Source organism: Aotus nancymaae, unplaced genomic scaffold, assembly GCF_030222135.1.
Source record: "Aotus nancymaae isolate 86718 unplaced genomic scaffold, 86718_ANA_hifiasm-v0.15.2.pri h1tg000003l, whole genome shotgun sequence".
In the NCBI taxonomy this organism is placed as follows: domain Eukaryota; kingdom Metazoa; phylum Chordata; class Mammalia; order Primates; family Aotidae; genus Aotus; species Aotus nancymaae.
The window spans coordinates 3,911,053-3,921,845 of NW_026988414.1; the positions used below are offsets into that span (position 1 = coordinate 3,911,053).

General features: G+C 58.2%; 1 protein-coding gene and 1 pseudogene across 2 annotated transcripts; both read left to right on the forward strand.

The window, feature by feature from the left end:
- On the forward strand, positions 1–54 carry LOC135277393 (U7 small nuclear RNA; annotated as a pseudogene).
- A 3,711-nt stretch (positions 55–3,765) lies between these two features.
- Positions 3,766–10,793, forward strand: PTGES2 (prostaglandin E synthase 2). 2 transcript variants are annotated; one of them, XM_064375621.1, is made up of 7 exons: positions 3,766–4,056; positions 6,186–6,383; positions 7,051–7,109; positions 7,756–7,905; positions 8,445–8,645; positions 9,082–9,199; positions 10,214–10,793. In XM_064375621.1, exons 1-7 carry the CDS (start codon positions 3,778–3,780, stop codon positions 10,340–10,342), a joined length of 1,134 nt encoding a protein of 377 aa, XP_064231691.1. In that variant the 5' UTR covers positions 3,766–3,777; the 3' UTR covers positions 10,343–10,793. The 2 variants fall into 2 exon arrangements, with proteins under 2 accessions (XP_064231691.1, XP_064231693.1); XM_064375623.1 differs by lacking the exon at positions 3,766–4,056 and having other exon boundaries at positions 6,344–6,383; positions 7,760–7,905.

Genomic DNA, 10,793 nt, shown 5'->3' on the forward strand with positions numbered 1-10,793 from the left:
AAGTGTTACAGCTCTTTTAGAATTTATCCAGCAGGTTTCCCAGCTTTTACCCCTAAGGGAAAAAAAAAAAAAAGGAAACGGGCCAGGGATGGTGGCTTGCGCCTGTAATCCCAGCACTTTGGGAGGCAGAGGTGGGTGGATCACTTTAGGTCAGGAGTTTGAGACCAGCCTGGCCAACATGGTGAAACCCCATTTCTACTAAAAAAATTAGCCAGGTATGGTGGTATGTGCCTGTAATCCCAGTTGCTGGGGAGGCTGATGCAGGAGAATTGCTTGAACCCAAGAGGTGGAGGTTGCAGTGAGCCGAGATCGAGATCACGCCATTGCACTCCAGCCTCGGTGAGGAAGCAACACTGCATTTCAAAAAAATAAAGAAGGGGAGGGGAGGGGATTGCTCACAGCTCTGGAGGCTGGGAAGTCCAAGATCCAGGCGCTAGCAGGTTTAGTGTCTGGTATGGGCCTGTTTCTCATAGATGGTGCTGTCTAGGTGTCCTCACATGGCAGGGGAGATGGAAGGGCAAAAAGGGCTTAGCTAGTTCCTTTAAGCCCTTTTATAAGACTACTAATCCCATTCAGGAGGGCAGAGCCCTTGTGACTTAATCACCTCCTAAAAGCCTGATCTCTTAATATGACTATGCTGTCTTGAGTTCCTACATATGAACACATACATTCAAACCACAGCAACAGCCGTGCCTAGGATGGGACGCTCTGCCCCTTCACCAGGCTGCAGGAAAAGGAGGCTGTGACCATTTGCTCAGCCCTCAGATGAGGAAGGGCTGGACTAGGATCAGGCCAAGGTCAGGGAGGAGGCCATGAGCCAAGGAGGTGGAGGCAGAGGGAAGGGGTGAGACAGGGCAATGCTGGGATAGAGGATGGGGTTGGGACGGATCAGAGACAGGCTAGGGCTGAGATGGGCAGCGATGGGCCTCACAGCCCAGGTTGGCTCCATATGAGCCTCTGAGATTTGCTCAGGCTTGGGGCTAGAGCGCCATTTAGCTGTGCCACAGCTCGCTGCTCAGCCCCGAGGTCCCCTGGGCGTTCAGCAGGGCTGTGCTCAGTGCTGGCCGCAGATTGGAGGTCTCCAGTGGAGTGAAGTAAGGAAGAAGCAGTGCAGGGACCAAGGGCAGTGAGGCAGAAGAAACACTGGACAGCAAGCCAAGCAGTGTCTTGGCCAGGAGAGAAGAAAAAGAACTCTGGGCTGGGCATGGTGGCTCACACTTGTAATCCCAGCATTTTGGGAGGCCAAGGTGGGTGGGTCATTTGAGGTCAGGAGTTCAAGACTACCCTGGCCAACATGACAAAACCTCATCTCTACTAAAAATACAAAAATTAGCCAGGTATGGTGACAGATGCCTATAATCCCAGATACTCAGAAGGCTGAGGCAGGAAAATCACTTGAACCCGGGAGGTGGAGGTTGCGGCGAGCTGAGATCGTGCCATTGTACTTCAGCCTGGGTGACAGAGTAAGATTCTGTCTCAAAAAAAAAAAAAAAAAGAAAAGAAAAGAAAAAAGGAAAAAAAAGAACTTTGCCAAATATTTTGGCTGAGGGTCTGGCCACTGAGTTTCCTTTCTAGATGTGGCAGGAGACGAATCCTCCTGTGCTAGGGTGGAGCAGCCCCCAGGTAGGTCCTCCCAGGCACCAGCCTCACTAGTTTTCAACCTCTCCCCACTCATTTTCCCATTTAATCCTGATGGAAATCATTATTCCAACTTTATGGACAGTGAAACAGGTTGGAGAAGGTGAAAAGGAAGCCAATGGTTCTCTCTCCATACCCCACCCTGGCGTGTGTGTGTGTGTGTGTGTGTGTGTGTGTGTGTGTGTGTAAGACAGGTTCTCGCTCTGTGGCCCAGGCCGAAGTACAGTGGCATGATCACAGGTTCATTGCAGTCTCCAGCTCCTCCCGCCTCAGCCTCCTGAGTAGCTGGGACCACAGACGTGTGCTACCACACCCAGCTAATTTTTCTATTTTTTGTAGAGATAGGGTCTCTCTGTGTTGCCTAGGGTGGTCCCAAATTCCATCCTCAAGCTATCCTCCTGTCTCTACCTCCCAAAATGCTGGGATTACAGGCATGAGCCACCGTGCTGTGTCACCTCAGCAGTTTAAGCACATGCAAGAGGCTGTTCTGTAAGCTGCTCACATTTGGCAAGGCTGCGAGGCCACACCAGCAAAGCCAGGTGGCTAGGGACGCTGACCTAGAAAATCAGCACTCTCCCGGCCCCTCCCGCTAAGGCCAGCCGGCCAAACTCGGCCACGCCCCTCTCAGGTGCCTCGGTCTCCCCTGGGCCTGAACACATCAAGAACATTTTGATGGAGCTAGAATCCGGAAAATCCAGAGTGTGGAAGATCAGGAGCAATTAATGTAAACAGGAGGAGGATGAAGCTGGGCCCCCTCTGGCAAGCAGGAGTCTGAGAGTGGCGCTGGGAGAAGGCATGGATAGGGATAGAGTAGAGAAGCACAGAGCGTGATGGCTCACCCTCAACCACTCATCAACACTAAGCTCGAGCAGGCCCTGAACTCCTGGTCTGTAAAATGGCTGAAGGAAGTGGCTGGAGCAAAGCCCGTATGGGCGAGTGTCCCTGCAACTGCCTCAGTTTCCCCATCTGTAAAACGGGGCTGGTGACCCGCTCGCGGGTGCTCGCCCTGCATCCGAGACAGCACCTACAACTCCAGACCTACTCCGGGCGGGTCGAGGTGGGCTCTTCGGTCCCTTCCAAAGCACCATCCCGATTCCCCTTCCCGGGAAGGCACCCCTGGAAAAGCAAAGGTCGCTCCAGCAGCCTCCTCGGGTCACCTGCTTCCCCGAAGCCTTCGCCCTCGCCTTCCCCTCCTGCCTCCACCGGCATGCCCAGGTCCCCGCTAGGGACCGACACTGCGGGCTTGGTGGCCGCAAGGTTTGGGAGGAAGGTGGAAGATAAGGTGCGAAAGCAGGACGAGAAGAGTGGAACGCGAGGGGCAGAGCCGCATGGCCCGGACTCGGAGCTCCTCCCCCGCCCCGCCCCGCCCCGGACCCCGCCCACCTCGCGAGCCCCGCCCCTCTCCCGGGCGCCGGGCGGGGCCGTCCCGGGGCTGTCCGCGGAGACGCCTATGCGGTGGACGCTCCGGGATTCAGCTAGGGCGGGCGAGCCCGACAGAGGAACCGGGCAGCCTGGCACCCCACGTTGCCATCCTGTCCCTAAAAACCTCGGGGTCTGCGGGCCGGCCGCTCCGCGTGGGCGAAATCAGAGACACGTGGTTTCCAAGGCCCCCTTGGGTTCGGGAAAATTTTATGGTTCGGGCCACAGTAAGAAGCGGACAGTGAAGCGGGAGGGCAGACAGAACTGCAACGCCGCCGAGCACCCGGTACCGGGTCGGGCCGTTTCTAGGGCCTTTGGTGGCCGGAAGCCGCGGCCCTCAGGGCTCGGATTTGTTTCGAGTGGGCGCTTGCGGGAGAAGTGGCCAAGCGTGTCTAACAGACGGCCAAGCCGCTCCTTAGGCGGCTGAGGCAGGCAAGCAGGCGGGCGCCCCCGCAGTCGACCGGGTCACCGCGCAGGCATCTTCAGAGGCGGAGGCATAGAGCGGTCTGCAAACGTTCTCAAGCGTGCCTCTGCGGCTCTGGCGGGAGTTTCGAACCTGGGCGCCAGGCAGACGCCCAATCCCTAGAGCACTAAGGGTCCCCAGAGCGTCGCCGTCGCCCCGGGCAACCAGCCGGGCGCCCGAGTCCCGGCCCTTTAAGCGGCACGGGCGTCTCAGCGTCTTCGTTTCACGCGCCCGCCCGCAGCGCCGGCGGAACGAACATGGCCCCGGCTGCTCGGGTGGTGCGGGCGCTGTGGCCTGGCGGGTGCGCCTTGGCCTGGAGGCTGGGCGGCCGCCCCCAGCTGCTACTCCCCACGCAGAACCGGGCTGGCTTCGCGGGGACGGCGGGCGGCCCGGGCCCGGTGGCCGCCATCCGTAAGGGGAGCCCGCGGCTGCTAGGGGCAGCGGCGCTTGCCCTGGGGGGAGCCCTGGGGCTGTACCACACAGCGCGGTGGCACCTGCGCGTCCAGGACCTCCATGCGGAGCACTCAGCCACGCAGGTAAGGTCTGGCCCGGCCGGGGGTGGGGGTACTGATCAGTGCGGAGCTTGGGACTCCTGGGAACCCTCAGGGTCAGGAGTCGCCTCTGCCCGCTTGTGACCTTGGGCGAGTGAGTTGGTCTGAAGTCTCCGAACCCTCAGCATACTATTCTGTAAAATAGGGGCGCTCCTAATGCCTACTACCTGGAATTGTTCGATTTCTCATAAAATTGTTCTTATACCGTGTTTTTTTGTTTGGTTTATTTTGTTTTTGAGACAGGGTCTCGCATTATCGCCCAGGCTGGTACGATCGCGGCTCACTGCAGCCTCCGCCTCCCGGGTTCAAGGGATCCTCCTGCCTCAGCCTCTGGAGTAGCTGGGACAATAGGCTCGCGCCACTGCACCCGGCTATTTTTGTATTTTTTTAGAGACAGGGTTTCGCCATGTGGCTCAGGCTAGTCTTGAACTCCTGGCCTCAAGCCATCCGCCCGCCTTGGCTTCTGGAAGTGCTGGGATTACAGGTGTGAGCCACTGCACCCAGCCTCTACCGTGTCTTAAGGAGACTTTTGTTTTTTGAGACTGAGTTCTTTTGCTCTGTAGCCCAGGCTGGAGTGCAGTTGCAGGACCTTGGCTCACTGCAACCTCAGCCTCCTGGGTTCAAGCGATTCTCCTGCCTCAGCCTCCCCAGTAGCTGGGATTACAGGTGCCTGCCACCATGCGTGGCTAATTTTTTTTTTTTTAAGACAGTTTCGCTCTGGTTGCCCAGTTTGGAGTGCAATGGCATGATCTCAGCTCATTGCAGCCTCTGCCTCCCAGGTTCAAACAATTCTCCTGCCTCAGCCTCCTGAGTAGCTGGGATTACAGGTGTGTGCCACCATGCCAGTCTAATTTTGTATTTTTAGTAGAGATGGGGTTTCTCCTTGGTCAGGCTGGTCTAGAACTCCCGACCTCAAGTGATCCTCCTGTCTTTGCCTCCCAAAGTGCTGAGATTACAGGCGTGAGCCACTGAGCCTGGCCTCTACAGTGTTTTAAGGAGACTTTTTTGATTAAGAAATCAGAGGTCACAGGAAAGGGAAAGCCTCTTTCATTTTCCAAACATTTGTCATCCTCTCTCTCCACTGCCCCCAAATCCTAAGGCTGTGTATATATTTAGTGGTAGTAATGGTGGTACTTTTATGGAACTGATGACTTAGACTCCAGGCTGAAACAGGAAGGGGCAGGAAGGTGTCCCCCGCCAGGTGGCAGCCCAGCTGTCTTGAGGCACTTTATACCTACCCCGCACCTTCTTTACTCTACTTGGCCCCCACCACCTCCCCACAGATGCTTCTATGCTGGACCCAAGGGAACAGAGGTGGGTGAAAGGGGCGTGGAGTACCCTGTGTCTCCCTTCCCACCTCCATGGGCCAGCTTCCCCTCTGAACACTGACGGAGGTGGTTTACGATTGTGGCTTTCTGCCATGAACGTGCTGCAGGCTCCCCTGGGGGCTTTCCTGCTTAACTTGCTACACTACATGCAGGCCACGGCCCAGGTATCACCCTCCCCCTCGGAGATTTGAGATAGACTGAGGCTGGAGGAACGCATGAGCCCAGGAGTTTAAGGCTGCAGTGAGCTGTGATCAAACTACTGCACTCCAGCCTGGATGACAGAGTGAGACCCTGTCTCCAGAGGAAAAAACGAGGAAGAAATTGGAGGTAGACCCTACTGCTGAACTCCAGCCTGGGTGGTAGGCCGGCTCTGGCCCCCAGAGGTCCCTGGGTTAGAGGAGCGGGGATGAGCGCACCAAGTGGAAACAGTTGTTTTGTGTCTGTTGGGGTGGGGTACACACCCTGGGGCTGTCTGGTGTCCCCTTGGGACTGGAGGGAGAGAAGAGGGGTCTGTCCAGTATGGGACAGAGACTGGAAGATTCCTCCTACACAGCCTCACAGCAAAGGCAGGGACTCCTGCCTGGGGACTGTGCTGGCAGGCGGCTTGAACCTGGGCTGCCCTCCAGTGCCTCCGTTTCCCCCTACCACCGCCTCCCATCTCTAGTTTCTCTTCCCGATATTCCAGCGTCATCCCAGAAGACTCCTCTGGAAAACATCCTTGCTGGGGGGCAGGGCCTGAGCCTGGGGGTGCCAGGTCTAGAAGCCCCTTCCGTCTGCTGCCCACAGCTCTCCCTGTCCAGCCACCTGCAGCTGACCCTGTACCAGTACAAGACGTGTCCCTTCTGCAGCAAGGTCCGAGCCTTCCTTGACTTCCACGCCCTGCCCTACCAGGTGGTGGAGGTCAACCCTGTGCGCAGGGCTGAGATCAAGTTCTCCTCCTACAGAAAGGTGCCCATCCTGGTGGCCCAGGTTGGAGAAAACTCGGTGAGCCCCAGGGAACCCCTTGCATCCTCCCTCCTATCCTGGGTTGTCCTGGAGCGCCCCCTAGCCTGGTTCAGCTCTGCAGCCCGGGAAGAAACTTGTGATCCTTGTGCCTCTAAGGACTATAGGGGAAGCAGCTGCATACAGCAGATGCTCAATAAATGTAGGCTCTCCCCTTCCCTACCAAATCCAAACACCTGCTGGGTCTCGGGGAGGCAGAACACCATAGCTTCACAACATAGATTCTGAAATCAGCCATCTGGGTTTGCGGTGTGGCTCACCCAATCACTAGCTGTGTGACTTGGGGCAAGTCACTTAGCCTCTCTGGGCTTGCTTCTTCCTGAGTCAATAAGGGGCCATACTCTGGGTTGCAGGGACAGCAGATATGAAATGCCTGGCACAGTGCTTGGTGTCTAGTATGTAGCTTCCGGAACCCACCCTGCCCCTCTACCTGGGAGGCCAGATGGGTGAGTTGGGTGGGGCTTAGGCCCACGGCTTCCCCACACCTTCCTCTCCGTCACCCACACCCATGTCTCCCCTACTCAGGACGGGTGCCCTGAGGGCAGGGTGGGGAGGACTCAGTGGGCCTGTCCCCAGGAATGGATAAACAATGCCCAGGGCCGAGGTGCTGGGTGGGAACTTCTGATTAAACCAGGCTTTTCTCTTCCAGCAACAACTGAACGACTCCTCTGTCATCATCAGTGCCCTCAAGACTTACCTGGTGTCAGGGTAAGGAGCCCCGTGGAGACCAGGCGGCCATTGCATTTGGTGGCTTCTTCCTCCAGGGAGGCCTCACCTGAGTTCCCTCCTGGGAGCAGGTGGGGCTGCTGCTTAGATTTCCAGAGTGCACGGTGGCTCATGCCTGTAATCCCAGCACTTTGGGAGGCCAAGGTGGGCGGATCACCTGAGGTCAGGAGTTCCAGACCAGCCCGGCCAACATGACGAAACCCCGTCTCTACTAAAAATACAAAAAATTAGCCAGGCGTGGTAGTTCACACCTGTAGTCCCAGCTACTCGGGAGGCTGAGGCAGGAGAATCTCTTGAACCTGGAGGCAGAGGTTGCAGTGAGCTGAGATTGAGCCACTACACTCCAGCCTGAGTGACAGAGCGAGACTCAATCTCAAAAAAAAAAAAAAAAAAAGATTTCCAGAGTAGGCCATGGCCGTCCTCCTCCGAGACCCCCGCTTCATCCTCCCAACACCTCCCTGTCTGGGGAAGTTGTGCCGGCATCCACTCCAAATCCCTTTTACTGCGAGTGTGGAGAGCCTTCGTTCGTTGGTCCTGGCTGCACTCTGAGGCTGGGGCAGCCAGGTTGGTAGGCCACAGGGGACAAGAGGGGAAAGGAGTCAGGGTGACACAGTGGCTCTCTCCAAAGGCAGCCCCTGGAAGAGATCATCACCTACTACCCAGCCATGAAGGCTGTGAATGACCAGGGCAAGGAGGTGACCGAGTTCGGCAACAAGTACTGGCTCATGCTGGACGAGAAGGAGGCCCAGCAGGTGTACGGCGGGAAGGAGGCCAGGACGTGAGTCGGGCTGGCGCTGGCGGGGGAAGGTGGGGAGCGGGGTCTTCTCTAGAGAAGGCCAGGCTGAGCCAGATGCCGTGAGCGGGGAGCAGCGTGGGAGACCGGGGGGACTGGGGCTGGGTCACGCCGGCTGTTAGTAAAGACCTTCCTGCGGCCAGGCTCGGTGGCTCACGCCTGTAATCCCAGCACTTTGGGAGGCCGAGGTGGGCAGATCACCTGAGGTCAGGAGTTCAAGACCAGCCTAGCCAACATGGTAAAACCCCCAACTCTACTAAAAATACAAAAATTAGCCAGGTGTGGTGGCACGCACCTGTAGTCCCAGCTGCTTGGGAGGCTGAGGCTAGAAAATCGCCTGATCCTGGGAGGCTGAGAATGCAGTGAGCTGAGATTGCGTTACTGCACTCCAGCCTGGGTGACAGCGCGAGACTTTGTCTCAAAAACAAAAACAAGCTTCCTGGCCAGGCTTCGCTTCCCACGCATGCAGCCTGCACCCAGCACTGCCCAGGTCCTGGCTCAGGAAGTCTCTCCCGTGCCCTCAGGGAGGAGATGAAGTGGCGGCAGTGGGCGGACGACTGGCTGGTGCACCTGATCTCCCCAAACGTGTACCGCACGCCCACCGAGGCTCTGGCGTCCTTTGACTACATTGTCCGCGAGGGCAAGTTCGGAGCCGTGGAGGGCGCCGTGGCCAAGTACGTGGGTGCGGCGGCCATGTACCTCATCAGCAAGCGGCTCAAGAGCAGGCAAGTTTGTGTGCGCATCCGGGGCCTGCTGTTCCCACGCCTCCAGCGCCACGAGTGTGGTGATCCCGTCACACCAGCGGCAGCTGAGGCCTGGGGCGGGCGGGAGACCAAGTGTGGATTATGTGTCGCTTGGCGGTCAGGACTCGCACCCAGAGCTCCTGCTCACCTCCCCAGGGGCAGTAGAGCTGGCCTTGAAGCCGGGAAGCCCGGGCCCTGACTTCGCCTTCTCTGCGGCTTTCTCCCTGGCCTGGTCTCTTGCTGTGGCCACAGCCTCCCCATCTGGGACGGATGCTCTCTGAGGCGTCTCCAGGTGTGATGCTGTCACCTGGCATGCCACCCTGGCCTCCACACCTTCCCACCCTCCCCAGAGGAGACCCCTCTTCCCTGCTGGGCTGGGACTGGACTCCCCTGAGAGGCTTTTCCCTTCCCCACCCAGGCACCACCTCCAGGACAACGTGCGTGAGGACCTTTATGAGGCTGCCAACAAGTGGGTGGCCGCTGTGGGCAAGGACCGGCCCTTCATGGGGGGCCAGAGGCCGAACCTCGCCGATCTGGTAAGTGTGGTGGTGGCAGGCGGTGCCCAGACTGAGGGTTCTGTCCTCAGAGTGGGGGAGGTTTGCAAGGGAACATCTGGACAGCACCTGCGCCTTGCCAGAGGAAGCTGCCTCTCTGCCATCACAGACAGAAACTCGCCTCAGAGTGGCTCCAGGACAGAAACTGACAACTGGGAACAGCCTGGGTCAACATAACTGACAAGTTCAGGGAAAGGGTTGGCTGCAGGCCCTGCTGGATCCAGAGGCCCTGGTGGTGTTACCAGGGCCAAGGCTGTCCCTCTCGCCATCAACACTGCCCTTCCTGGAGTTAGCCTCAGGCTCAGGCAGGCTGGGTCCGGTGCTCCAGGCTTCTCCCAGCAAGACCCCTGGGACAGCATCTCACTGGCCTGGCTTCCTTGCTCTTTTTTCGAGACTGAGTCTCGCTCTGTCACCCAGGCTGGAGTGCAGTGGCGCAGTCTCATCTCATTGCAACCTCCACCTCCCGGGTTCAAGCGATTCTCCTGCCTCAGCCTCCAGGTAGCTGGGATTATAGGCCTGCGCCACCACTCCCAGCTAATTTTTGTATTTTTAGTAGAGACAGGGTTTCAGCATGTTGTCTAGGCTGGTCTTGAACTCCTGACCTTGGGTGATCCACCCACCTCGGCCTCCCAAAGTGCTGGGACTACAGGCGAGAGCCACTGCACCATGCCAGATGCTCATTTTTAAAACTATTCTACCCCTGGGTGGCCTGGGTCTTGAAACTGGGTGGTGGGGTCTCTTCTCTCCAATCTCGGGACCTGAGAGTGGAGGAGGGCATTTATCCCAAGGAAACTTGCTGGGGGTTTGTGGCCCAGAAAAGGGGGTGCAGGTGTGAAGCAGGCGAGGCCTGCAGCCACCCCACATGCTTTATTCAAAGCCCCACCTATGCTGTTGGCCCTTGAGTGTGTCACGAGCCCTGGCACACAGCTGGCAGGGAAGGGGGAGGTCTGGATGCCTATCGAGCCGGCTGTGGTGATGCGTTTGTTTCATGCCCAGGCGGTGTATGGCGTGCTGCGAGTGATGGAGGGGCTGGATGCCTTTGATGACCTGATGCAGCACACGCGCATCCAGCCCTGGTACCTGCGGGTGGAAAGGGCCATCACCGAGGCCTCCCCAGCGCACTGAGTGTCTCCACGAGCAGCAAGGGGAAGGCAGCGGAAGATGCCAGCTGCCAGGGCCTGGGGCCACTGGGCCAGCACCTGGCAGTGCTGGTGGGGACAGGATCATTCTGGCTCTTGTCCACCACCCCGCCTCCGAGCCCTCTTGCTTCTAACACAGGGCACCTGCTGGGGCCCAGGGATGTTGGGGACGAGTTCCAGCCCTGCCCCTACTCTGGGCTGGACCTTCCCTGTCCTGGCCTCGCTGCTCTGCCGCCTCTCTTCCAGGCCCTCAGTGGCTGTCCCGTGGCTACATCCTGTGGGTGGGGGCCCTGGCAGGACAGCAGGATGGTTCATTTTCGGTGGAATCCCATCACTGGGTTTCCCTGGTTCCCACTCTTCCCAAGCTTCCTGGGACTGGGACACGTTTGCAATAAAGGAAAGGTTTGTGGCCCCCGTCATGGCGGGCATCGCTTGGA